Source organism: Periplaneta americana, chromosome 3 (assembly GCF_040183065.1).
Source record: "Periplaneta americana isolate PAMFEO1 chromosome 3, P.americana_PAMFEO1_priV1, whole genome shotgun sequence".
Classification (NCBI taxonomy): Eukaryota; Metazoa; Arthropoda; class Insecta; order Blattodea; family Blattidae; genus Periplaneta; species Periplaneta americana.
This window is the reverse complement of record NC_091119.1, coordinates 65973085-65987050: the sequence shown is the minus strand read 5'-3', so window position 1 is coordinate 65987050 and position 13966 is coordinate 65973085. Positions and strand designations below refer to the sequence as shown.

General features: G+C 36.6%; 1 protein-coding gene across 2 annotated transcripts in view; it reads right to left on the bottom strand.

The window, feature by feature from the left end:
• Positions 1–11881: 11881 nt before the first annotated feature.
• Positions 11882–13966, bottom strand: part of LOC138696113 (uncharacterized) — a 63080-nt gene continuing 60995 nt past the window's right edge. For both annotated transcript variants that reach the window (XM_069820666.1, XM_069820665.1), the window contains exon 2: positions 11882–12610. In XM_069820666.1, the coding sequence (XP_069676767.1) occupies positions 11933–12610 (678 nt within the window). In that variant the 3' untranslated portion in view covers positions 11882–11932. The remainder of the gene's footprint in view (positions 12611–13966) is intronic.

The window sequence follows — 13966 nt, the reverse complement described above, 5'->3', positions numbered from 1 at the left end:
AAAATCATATCATATCGCGAACACTGGTTTATGAATATTCTTTTGAGTAGTTTAAACACTATCAGTCATTTTCACCGCAAATTCTGCATCCTTTTTTTGAACACTGGAGACAAATTGGACCTTGGCTCTTGTAGCAAGGATATTGTTTCCTTTTTTAATTTTGGGGGGCACAACGCACATCTTCTTCTTCTTCTTCTTCTTCTTCTTCTTCTTCTTCTTCTTCTCAAGAACCACTTCTTTAGCTGCATCCGTTGCCCCTCTTTCATCAGGAAGTCTCAAAATTCTCCTTACATTGTCTCATTTCTAAAGGTAAGGTGCTTGCTAGTCTTCCTTTCATGTGGGACTCAATCAGAGATGTGACTATACTTTTCATGAAATGTAGCCTATAACTATTAGCAGAATCACGATACCTCCTGAATAATACATAAGCATTTACAGTACTTATGTTAAGAATAGCGATAAAGATCGCCATTGTCCATCTTCTTGTGCGCTGACATGAGCTATAATGTGCACATTTTTTATCAAGACTGTCAACTCCGCCCTTCGTGCAATTATAGTATTCTATACGAAGAAATAAATAATGACTCACTCAACAATATTAGTAACGCAAGTCGTAGGTATGTGATACAGACTGCTGTCACTCTGATAAGAAGGTAGATGAGTGCACACGTCACAAAAATGCACTTACCAGCCTGTTCTTCTCTAAATGCTCTCTCTCAACACTTTCTACCACTCTAAACTGTCTGCACCATGTAAACGGTCCGGAGAGTAACATTAGAATTTAGAATTACAGTAAGGCAAACTCAGCTAATTTTGCAGTATGTCTAATTTCGCAGTATCTCATATATTAATTAGTTGTGGAGTTTTCTGTGTTTGTTTGAGCTTACAAAAAATACGGATAAATGCCAAAACCTGTCGGGGATGTTTCATGCAGGAAGATCCTATTGCAACGCATTCTGGCGAAAGTTATACAACTATCTGCTTTAGTAGGTGTGTGTTTGCTCAGATAGAGTGAGTAAATTTACAGTGTTGTGTTTCTGGACGTTTTATCGTCGAGATATTCAAAACTTTAAGTATAGAACTGTGATTAATGAATTTTCCACATTCTTCTGATTAATTTGAACCCTTGCTTGTTGTTTTATCTGTTATAGTTTGTTCGTAATATGCTTTCGTCGGTACTCAATTTCTTAACCAGTTTCCGCTAGTTGCCGGCAAAACAATTCGAGTGGCATGCAAATTCGAACTTCTTTTAAGAAGAGCTATGGGCTAAGTATGCGCCAGCTAGAAAATCTGTCCTACCATAGAGTAACAGCCTCAACTCGCTCGAATTTGAACGATTTTTATGATGTGCTAGGAAGTGTATGAGAAGGCAGAACTGAGTACCAAGCCTAATCTCATTTGAAATTTAGATGAAACAGGGTTTTCATTGGTTACGAAACCTTACAAAACAAAATGGGGTCTCCAAAAGAGCAAAGTCTTTCTACTTTCAAACAATGGCAGAGAAAGGAGAAACAACAATTGTCTTGCCAGCGGAAGCGGATTCGGATTAGGCCTAAATAATTCTCATAATGTTTTTTTCTATCTTTCGCATAATGTTTAATGCAGATATCTTTTAGATAAATTTGTTAATTTACAATTAATATGCAACCCTTTTCCTGTTATTAGTGTTAGTAATTGAAGCCCAGTTATTCTACATTTATTCGCTACTTTGTTAATGTGTGTTCATTTCATGTGTGTAAACATGTACTGTTGTTTAGATTACATTAAAACATGTTTTGAACTGAAAAGAGTATCCTTTAAAATTGCACAAGTATTACTGCGAAATTACCCGTGCAGTACTGCGAAGTTACACGAGTTCCTGAAACACACACATATGATCTCATGTTTTAGATGGAGCTGTTTCCCTGTTGGGATACACTTAAAAATAAACTTTTTATACCAACCATTACAATTAGGGGAGAGTCGGGTAGTATCGGACATCGGGTAGTATCGGACAGTGCGTTTCTTTCATCTACCACCATATGGTAGTACCTGAATGAAATGGTTACGTTTCTCTATGCGACATCACAGAAACGTAACCATGTCAATCAGGTACTATCATCGTGTGGTAGATGAAAGAAACTCACTGTCCGATATTACCCGATGTCCGATACTACCCGACTCTCCCCTATGTCTAGTGAATAAGTGCTGCATGAAGGACATTTTTTCAAGCATTTTTGTTTATAATTAAAGACAGAAAACCTTAATACTGCGAAATTAGCCGAGTTCGCCTTATACAATTCTAATGAGAGGTCGCTAATGGGTTTAGAGAAGCTACAGTATATGCTGTCACAGTGTAAACACTTCATTAGATAACTCTCCTGATACTTCAGACCTTCTCTCGCTCTAAACTGTCGCCGTGTAAACGTAGCATTGTTTTAAAAATTCTATGCATTATGGCATAATTTATTTAGTGGGGGTAAGTTGTTTTCTGTATCATTAACTTCAACTTGACGTTACGTATTAATTAGGAATACCTCCTGTTCTGACTCCAGCTTTCCATCTCTTTCGTGGTCCGCCAATGTCTCTTTTCCTTTGCGATCTGTAATTCAATATCTGATTTAGAAGTCTTCCTTCAGCCATTCTTTCCAGGTGCTCTGTTCGGCGGACTCTGTAATGTGTAATTTTATCCTATTTGGCAAATATTCATAGTTCTTTTCGTCATCTCCGTTTTTAATTTTATCGAACTTCGTACAGACTTTTACGTTTTCTAAACATTTAGTTTTGACTGACATTTCATTACTTTAAATAGTTTTGGGGCAGGAGGAAGGGAATCCCTACATTTTCTCTAAATGGCTTTATGAAAGTTCTGTAAGCCATTAGATGTGTTATATACCTACTTTCTTAAATTTTATTTTTGTTTTCAATTCACCTCGAATGATTTTTATGGTGTTCCGAATTCAAAATTTTCGGCCTTAAACTTACAAATTGTACGTCCGTGTATAATGTCACATTCTATTTTATTTTCAAGTTTCTCTCCATACTCGTGTGTTTAGTATCGATAAATAATTTATCGAATGTTGTGGTTAGTCTTATTCACTGTCGTAGAATTTTTAACGGGATTGGGTCGCCATGAGATGTTACCGTATTTCATTTCCGATACCTTACAATTATTCTAAAAATTCAAATACTCTCTTTCTGCTATGAGATTTGATTACTGCCTGTCTAGTAGGAGGTACGAATTAGAGATGAACAAAACTAACTACCGCTCTCGCTCGCTGTGTTCTCTGCATTTTTCTTTCGAGTCTCGGCTTGTCATTCCCGCTGCGTTTCGAGTCTCGCTCGTAATTCTCGAAATAGCATTTGGTTGGCGTGGAAAGATTTCGTAACATTGAATAACATACATCATTAAAATAAATAACATAATTGTTTAAATGAGACAAAAAGACAAAACAGAACGGTACCTTAGTTATCAAAATGTTCTGGTTCTATTACCTATATGATATTACCTATGGTTACATACCTAAAAAAAAAAAAAAACAATTCTCAAATAAATTTGCATTTCGATAGCTGATAACCAGACTGTTCTAAGTCCAACTTTTTATAAGAAAGAAATATGTGTTTCATTGTGTTCCAGTTCTTGTCTGCTTATATAAATCGAACAAAATTGTAAATATTTCTCTCTATAGGGTTGGTATGAAGCGATTCCAAATTGCTTCATGAAGCTTTGAATGTCAGGAGCTTATAATAGCTCTTTTGAAGAAAAAAAAAACAGTGAAATGGACTTGGGACAGTCTGGTTCTGAGCCATCGATTTATAAGAAATATAAAACATGACATTAATATTTTTTACTTGAGATAGCACACTTGATCCTAAACATATGAAAAGAAAATTCCTAGACTTTTAATGAGGGCTTAGTAATTAAATAGAGACTGGGGAATGGATTATTATACGCTGAAAGGTAGAGATGTTTCAAATAAGCTACTTGATTGTTTATACATATATAACAGTTGCCAAAGTAGATAAAAGTTCAGTCAGGTATAAACAACTGCTGACTTCCGGACTTGATCACAATATCGAGTCTCGGAAGACTCACAACCGTCTTTACGTCAAGGATGCGACGTAATACAACTTTGTCGTGCGGGTTTTCGGCTTTGCGAGCGCTTGTAGTCTCGTTTTCTCGATCGTTGTTCATGTCTAGTAAGAATATAGTAGTTACTATGTTTTGTGTATGGTTGACACGTCCTATTCTCAAACTAATAAGCGTCTTGCAATTTTTTGTCTACAGTTGTGATTTTGCGAATTTTTACCCTTTTGTGGTTTTGTGGAAGTGGGCGTTACCGAGCAGATGGGTAGACAGATACAGCTCATGCATTTTGTCAAGACACTCCCCCACTCTTCCTACAGAGCTGCGCATGAGATCGGATGAGTCTACTTACGAATTATAGGGGAATGGGTTACTCTTTGCCTTGAACTCGGTAGACACACGCCCGACCTTCCCTTCTACTCCTATCCCCTCCACAGAAACGTTGTTACCGTCCTGCACATCGCGAATGTCTTGACAAAATACATGAGCTGTACTCTTACATAGGTAGACAGAGAGACAAGTTATCAGACAGACAAAAACGAGACAGAAAATATGTAATTAAGGGTGTAAGCACTGACTACTTATGATTTGCGCTGCTAAAGTAATCGTGTATTCCAGTCACTCCATTAACATGTAATAGCATGATCATATAAACATGCAGCGTGCATGGCTTGTAAGCAGCCATTATTTTATAGTCGTGGCTGCATGTTATGTTCTTACCCGCTCTGTAATAAGGCACGGTTTACTGCATTACCACTATTCGCTCGTAGCAGTAAATGCGTCATAAAATACAGCAATGACTGTGGATTCGAACAGTATACTAGGCGGCGTCACAGTTCCCATAGATCGGCGCTGAAAGGGAAGGATATTGAACTTATCATCAAATCGCTTATCGGAATCGTGTCTTCGTCGAGTGGTTACCGACATCTGTGGTTCGTGGGTTGAAATCCCTGACCAGGCACAAATCCAGTGAATCAGATTGTTTTTCCGTCAGGAAGGTGCAGTCTTATTTCCTCCTCCTGTATTTTTATCCTGTAATCGTCCTGTGTTGTCTTTATTTAGATCGGTTATTTAACGACGATATTTCAGCTGCTAACCGTCGATGAGAGCGGGATGGTATTTGGAAAGATAATTCAGAGGATTCCCTATAGGGTTACCCTTACGGCTGTGGAAAATTTCGGAAAGATCTGACATTTTAACAAACTACCAGAAAATATAAAGGGTACAAATTCCCAAAATATATTTAAACGCAAACTAAAAGTATACCTAATCAATAAATTCTATTACTCAATATAAGAATTTTTAGAAAAATAAACTACTTCTGTCTTGCTTAATTGGATTATGCATTATATTCTTCGTCACGCGCCGTGGCTTCGTGGCCTAAGACATCCTGCCTAGGACTCGCGTTACGGAATGCGCGATGGTTCGAGTCCTCATGCGGGAAAAAGTTTTCTCATGAAATTCCTGCCAGTGTATGAGACCGGTGCCCACCCAGCATCGTGATGCACTTGGGGAGCTACGATAGGTAGCAAAATCCGGTTGCGAATGCCAGCTGTAACGGCTGGGGGGATCATCGTGCTAACCACACAATACCTACATTCTGGTTGGATGATCATCCACCTCTGTTTCGGCATGTGAGCGTGAGGCCAGCAGCCGGCTAGTCGGTCTATGCCCTTCACGGGCTGTAGCGCAACGGATTATTATTATTATTATTATTATTATTATTATTATTATTATTATTATTACTATTATTATTATTATTATTACTATTATATTCTTCATTTCCTTGTTTATAAGATTGATTATCCCACTATGTTTTTGAGAAATAGCAAAAGAGCCTTATATAGGCCTATAGTAATGTAAATGCATACCGGGAGGCAAAGGCTAATTGGGATTTCTCGGTCTCTGATCAGGTCAAAAACCCTAATAAAACTGATATTTAACCCTTGCGGTAAATTTAGGTGAACTCCGGAAGGCCTGATTAGTCAAATCCACCGTCCTCACCTCCACGTTGGGGCCCCCTTGGATCCTTTAAGATGCGAAAGAGAGTGGTGTGCGGAAAGCAACGGGAAGCTACCGCATTTACCTTTCCCAAGAAATACTACAAACATGGCTTGATGAGTCTTTCCACGGTAAAAGATTCCGGACGTAAACTATCCCTCCATTCTTATGTCCGGGAGGGGGATGCTGGGGTAGGATACATTATGAAGCATTTTTAAGAGTAAGGCAGAAAATAAGAAAGACTGGAGAATGCTGGGTTTGCATTGAAAGATCTGCCCTTGGTCAAAACACTATGAATGAATGAATGAATGTATACCGTTTCTATTATACAGATGTTTAATTAACATAAAATTGCAATTATCTAGTATACAGGGTGTTAAAAAAAATATTCAATATTTTAGGAGGTGATAGTATGCATCAAAAGAAGAAAACGATGTCTAATAAACATGAGTAATATAACACATACTTTCTGAGATTTGAACACTTGTTCATAGGAGGTGCTCAATGTGACGTCCATTCATGGCAATGCATTTCTCTGCCCTCCAATATACCAGACTACCAGATAATCATGCCTTAGTTGACATCCCTGGCATGGAATAATGATACGTCGCAAGGAATACTGAAAACAAAAGTCTGGTTTCGATGTGAGCGAGGTTGAGCAGAGATGGTGTTGTGAATTTTCGTAATCAGCATGTGTAGGCTGATGAAAATCCCTATGCGGTATGGCATAGTTGCGCCCCGAAGAAATCAGATAGTAGAATAGATATGGCATAGTTGCGCCCCGAAGAAATCAGGTAGCAGAATGGACATGGCATAGTTGCGCCCCGATGGACATAGTGCACAAAATAAATAAATTACTTAAAAATATTATAATGGTAGCTGCATTGAAATCAGGTAGGCCTAGCATATGATCAATTTTGCTATTTAAAATAACACATTTTTTATCGATCACACACAATAAATGAACTGCATTTTTTATTTGTACACCGATTTCTTAACCCTACGGTACAGGGTTTCGAAAACTGAAACTTGGAACTATTGTGAATTGTTAACTCTTTACCCTTTTCACTAAACTTAACATTCATTTTAAATTAACCTCACTATATGCCACAGACGGTGTGAAAATCACTAATAAAATGTTAAGACCGCTAAGGCCCCATATTCCAACGACTCACTCATTTGAATATGTCAGTTAATAAAGTACTGCCAACTTCATGGTGTTCATTTTTACGGTAGGCTATCGATAATCACTGCATGAACAGTAGGAAAACAGTTAATAAAGTACTGTCAACTTCATGGTGTTTATTTTTACGGTAGGCTATCGATAATCACTGCATGAACAGTACAAAACAGTTAATAAAGTATTGCCAACTTCATGATGTTCATTTTTACGGTAGGCTATCGATAATCGCTGCATGAACACTAGAAAAACAGTTAATAAAGTATTGCCAACTTCATGATGTTTATTTTTACGGCAGGCTATCGATAATCGCTGCATACACAGCAGAAAAATAGTTAATAAAGTACTGCCAAATTCATGGTGTTCATTTTAATAAATATTAAATCGAATAAGAAATCAATAAGGTTGGTTGATTACGAGGTTCGAGTTTCCGTAGTGTCTTTTTCTCTACCTATTTCATCGGGACGCAACTATGCCATGCCCCTTTTCTCTACCTGATGGGAATGGGGCGCAACTATGCCCACAATGCAGGGATCCTTTTTATCTGCTGCATGTTACCTGACCGTGGGGCGCAACTATGCCCTGCCCTCCCCATGCAGTTGTACAAAGAAGGCATCGGCACCAATTCACAATCACCGTATGGGTAGGCGTTCTTGGTGATAGATTAATAGGGCCATACGTGCTACCATAGAGATTAACTGGGGATCGTTATCAGAACTTTCTTATTACCGTAATAAAACAAATGTCAAAGAGTGCGTGATTCCTTACGCGGAAGGGCAGAGGAATGCATGGCCAGGAATGAACGTCACATTGAGCATCTCCTATGAACAAGTGTTCAGATCTCAGAAAGTATGTGTTGTAGGACCCATGTTTATTAGATATTATTTTCTTGTATTGATGCATAGTAGCACCTCCTAAAATATTGGATACTTTTTAACACCCTGTATAATTGTGAAATTATAAGTATTGTGTACAGAGTGTTAAAAAGTAGACTATTCCATATTTTTGGAGGAGGTAGTATGCCAAAAAAGTCCAACAAACATGAGTCCTAAAACTCATACCTTAAGAATTATGAGCACTTGTTCACCTTCGCTATAGGAAGTGTTCAATATGATGTTCATTCATAGTAAAGCACCCTTCTGCCCTGGAATCATGCACTCTTTGAAACACTCCTGGTTGGTCTCGGCGCGCTCCTACAGTGCTTGTAGGCCTACTCTTTGATGGGGGCCAACGTTGCAATACTCGCTCCTCCATATCGGGCGTACGAATGGTGTAAGGCACCATCATTTCATAGCAAACGAACTGCACAACTAAAAATCCAAGGATTAAGGTCAAGGGGACGAGCAAACCAACGTACTGGACCTCCTCGATCAATCAATCGCCCATTATTTTTTTTATTTTTATTTTATTTATTTATTTTGCTAATAATTGTAACTTAAAATATAAAATAAACAGAAAAACGTTAGCTCGTCCCTGAAAGAATATAACTCGTGCTCAGGGACGGATTCCTGAATTGAAATTAAGAAGTATACAATACAATTTGTCTTAAGTCTACTACGTAATAAGAATATATAAATTTAAATTTACAATTTTTCCATTTTTATAACATCCATACATAACTTTTTTTTTTTATTATTTAATACTAGAACTAATAGAATTGACAAGGTTAGGATATCTAAGTACAAATTTATTATATATTCTTGGGCCTAAATTACTACTATGATTAAATATTGTAGCAGTGTTGCATTTTGGTTCAAACAATCTTAAAGAATTCATACCTTTTGTTTCATAACTATGAGAATACAATTCAGAATTATTTCGACTTTTATGTATGAATTTTATTAATACACCATAATTAATATGTCTTATTTTAAGAACATTAAAGTCTAAAAACAATTTTTGAGATGGAAAATCAATATGTTTATGAAGACATATTTTAATTATTTTCTTCTGTAATAAATAAAGTGGATTAAAATTGGATTTAAATAAGCTACCCCATCCTATAATTTCTGTGTTAGGTTTTCTCGGGCATTTCGGTGAAAATGGACCGGTGCTCCATCATACATGAACCACACACATCCCTACCCTTTGAAGGTATGGCACTTCCTCCAGCAAGACAGTAAGGCGTTGGCGTAAGCAAACCCCATCATTGACATACAAGCACTAAAGGAGCGCGTCATCAATGCCCTGCCAGCACAACCGAGATCAACCAGGAATGTTTCAAAGAGTGCGTGATTCCCTAAGATTAAGACGCAGAAGCACGCATTACTAAAAATGGAGATCACATTGAACACCTCCTATAGCGAAGTGCTCATTGCTCTTTAGTTGTGAGTTTTAAGACCCATGTTTGTTAGACTTTTTTTTTCTTGTTTTGGTGAATATTACCTCCTCTCAAAATAAGGAATACATTTTTAATAACCTGTATAGGATTTTAAATAATTCACATTTTATGCTTTTACATTTAATTTGTGCTTCACTACTTACATATCGTATATAAATTTTACTTGATCTACAGGACTAGATGAATAAAAAAATGAATAAATTCAAGTAGTGAAAACAAGTAATCAACTCAAGCGTAGAAATCCTCGTTCCAATGTAGCATCGGTTCAACAGATTTGATAGTTTCTCATGAACGCTGGTGACCTTTGTAGTCTGGCGTCATGCGGACCATATATTGAGAACAGCCGATACTTTTCCATATTATATCTAGAGTTGGTTAGATATCCTTACAAGATTGAATCCAAATTCTATGCATATTTACCTTTGGAAGGGAAGTAAATCTGGAATACCCGTATCGAAAATTTATGATGCAGTGTTGATGTCCCTGAAAGAAAGATGTCAGACAAAACGTACCGAACATTTCTCGTGAACTTTCAACTGTGCTGGTCACTATTCCTGCTTACTACTCTTATTGCTCTATCATTGCTCTATTGTTGAGTCTAAATTTATCAAATATTTCGACGTTTTCAAAATTCTACCCCTGAATATTTAATTTCCACTTACCTTAACTGCATTCCTCCAAGTCCTTGAACACGGCACCATATAAGCCCCAGTGACGAAATGAGATGTTGGTATATCAGTAATTTAATTGTTAGTTAATGTTGATAAACATATTTTTTACACGGGAAAGATCGTTTTGAGACTCTAATTTGTAATATTTTACTAGATTGCTTTATGGGCTTTGAAGTAGATGGACTAGTGATACGACATTTTTGTGTTGGGAAAGTTATAGTATATTTGTATGTTTATGGCTGTAGGGTAAAGGTGTCTAATTCTGTGATACCCCTAATCCCGTGATAAAATTTCAATTGACTGCCATGGAGTTGTGGGCTCTGATTTTAAGTGTTTGAAATACCTAACAGATGCCAGGAAATGTCTTCTTTTCAATTCTATTGATTACCCGCCTTTTGAATGGAAGCAGTCGACTGCAGAAGCTTTTGTTCAGTAAAAGGTGGTTGACCAGAAAGTTTTTCTTTCTCTTGTGACTGCTACTGAAGAAACATTTTATATTTAAGGTAAGAATTAATCTAGCATTATAAAAATGATATATTACTGTAGATTATAGTCAGCTGAATCAATGTGTATGATTATTTAAACATTGTGAGACAACAGCAATGTTACAGGAGCTTTCCCATTTTCGGATTTATTTTCATATTTCTCCTTCCTGGCTCACTCGACCAGTGATGCCAACGCTATTGTGAAAATTAATGTGTATGAAAGAAAATAGTTCGTGGAAATAATAATAGAAATAAGTTATAGAAAACATCAATTATAATTACAATAATAGGGTATATATTTAACTTAATTACTGCTGTTGTTAGGAATATAAATAATGAGAAGTAATTGTGTTATAATTCAATTTATTCAAATTTAATTTTGTATTGCATTTAACTTTCAGTTCATTTTGTTTATAATATATTAATATGTAATATGTATTCCTGTACTTACACAAGTATTTTCTATGAAATTTGTCACTTAGGCCATTTTTCTATGTTGTAATTCCTTGCTTATTGCATATTAAAACAATATACCATGATTTTAAAGTGTTTTCCCAAGTACACTTTTGTTTTCTGAACAGTTAATGAGGATTATTTTAGTATCACGGAATTAGGATATCACTCACGGAATTAGGAAACCACTATCACGGAATCTGAATCCCTGTCACGGATTTAGGAGCCACTGTACAACAATGAAGAATCATATTATATTATATATCAAACTTGTGAAACTGTTGTCACTGAATGTTGTAAAAACTGTAGCTAAAGGTCCAAATAACGTCATTTAGGTGTTCTTTGAAAATATTTAGTGCAATTGTGGCATAAATATAGACTTTATTTAATATGTCACGGAATTAGGCAAACTTTCCCTATAATGTATATATATATATATATATATATATATATATTATAATGATCAATGGGATTTAAGAGTATTTTCGAATTGACTCCTCCTGAAATAAACTGGAACGGCTGAAAGAGGTTGCGATTGTTTATTAGTGGGTGAAATAAGGAAACTAAACGTTCGTGGCTGATGGAATCATCCATATAGGTTAGATGTACACATCTTTATATATTTTGTGGATTAAGGAGTTTGAATCTGAAGATTCTACCAGTTTATCTGGAACAAATCCAGGAAACATTAAAAACTAGGTTTATTAGAACAATGTACAGTACATGCATTTACATTCAGAATCCAGTATCGAAGCCATAGAGAATAGAATGAGTGAAACGGCTGCTGCGGTCGTACTCCTCGTTCGAAGGCAGTCGGCCAAAAGGGTCGGAGAGCTCATCGGACAACAATGCGTGGCTCCAGACGGGCGGGTTCGCGTCGTGCTGCGCCGCGGGCTTGTCCTCCGTCGAGGACTGCACCGCGACCTCCTGCTTCTTGCTCGCGACTTTGAGCTTCTCCGGCTTCACCTTCTCTGGGACAATCTTGACTCCCTCGACGAGCTTCCCTGTGAACTTCTTCGTGGCCGGGACACTTCCAGCAGGACTGCCCTCAGGTTTAGCGTTGCTGCGCCTGAACTGCGATGAGTCCACATACGGCATCGGAGGAATGTCCCCGTCCTTTCTGACGGCCTTGACCTCGACGGCGACTACTGGAGTAAGCAGCACCTGGGACAAGCCTGGTTTGGGATTCACGTCAGGCTCGATGATCAGGTTCGTGGACCTGCTCCAAAAGTCGCCGGCGTTTGGAAGTGGGGGTAGGAGAACACCGTCTTTTATTTCTTTTTGAACGTCTCTTTCTGAACCCCAGACCAGCACCTCGCGGATATTCGCGACTGAGGCTGGTCTCACGGAACCTTCGCTGAAGCACGCTCCTCCCAGAAGCAGTACCAAGTTCAGCAGAAATGACCCGCGTCCCTGGAAACAAAAGCATGTGTTGCCGTCACCCCGAAAGGAATGGTTTATATATTTTTACATCTCAGATAGTACATGCCATAAAACATTTCTCTGTGATTCGTTTAATTTAATTTGTAGGCCTGTATTATTTATGAATAATGCTGACGATATACCCACTTAATTCATAAAAAGATACCGTATGCTTATGAAATGTCTGTTTCATAAATTAACATATCGAGAATCTCATTATTTATCTACAAGAATAATAAAATGGAAGCAATCTAATCAAATTATATATTGTAAAACTTTGCTATTTATATATTGGCATAAATTATATATATTGTTAACTAGCTTTTATATATCTTCTAAAAATTTATTTTGCATGAGTTTATCTACGCCCGAAGGATTGCCCACTATAATTGAATTATATATTTGGGGCATCCCTATTAGAGTATTATTCGGAGGTCGCATTAATCCTCGACACTTACCTAGGATCTTTTCTGATCCCACACCATCTTTTATTGTTAATATCTACATCCATATAGGTCCGAAACGTTCCAGTAATCTAGATATGCTCTTCTTGGTTATTTTAGTTTCCTTTACAATTAAAATTATTATTTATTAATTGTATATTGATTTTTTCATGTTTATTGCTTGGGTTCGTAGATGTCCCCAATATAGAACGCGTCTTTATTTTATAGTTGGAATTACTTTGCAGTGATAATGTTTTGATGTAAGTGATGTGAACATGTACTTTGAAAAGTATACAAATGAAACATATATAGCATAAGCTACTATGTAGACTATGGATAAAATTTTGTAGGTTCAAGAGTAATTATTCGTATTTGTAAAATTAGATTCTTGTTCTTTCTACTGCAAGCAGGAGATGAGACTAAATTAATTAATTAATTAACTGTATAAAGATAATAATTAACACTTGATGCAATAAAAATTTCCTTTTTATGTTATATTTCAATGAAAATTAATGTGTTGTCTGATAACTTAAAAAATGAAAACACAGATACAGAATAAGTCTGCTATTAAACTAATTAAATTAATTATTTTAATTCATTCATTAATTCTTCAAACATAGTGAGTAAATCTAGGTGCAATAAAAACTTTTAATTTGCTTATACTATATACAAAAATGTAGTAAGCTATAAATATCCTAATTATTATTAGCAACAAATATTCTTGGGGTCAAAAAAGACCCCAGAGAAGTAGCATGAAATCCTAGAGCAGCTAAGTTACAAGGGTTTAACTGTACCAGAAAAAGTAACATATAGTACATAAGTGTTCTGCTCATGGATAGGTCTTTCACTGCAAACTTAGCATTCTCCAATCTTTTCCTATTTTCTGTCTTCCTCTTAGTTTCTG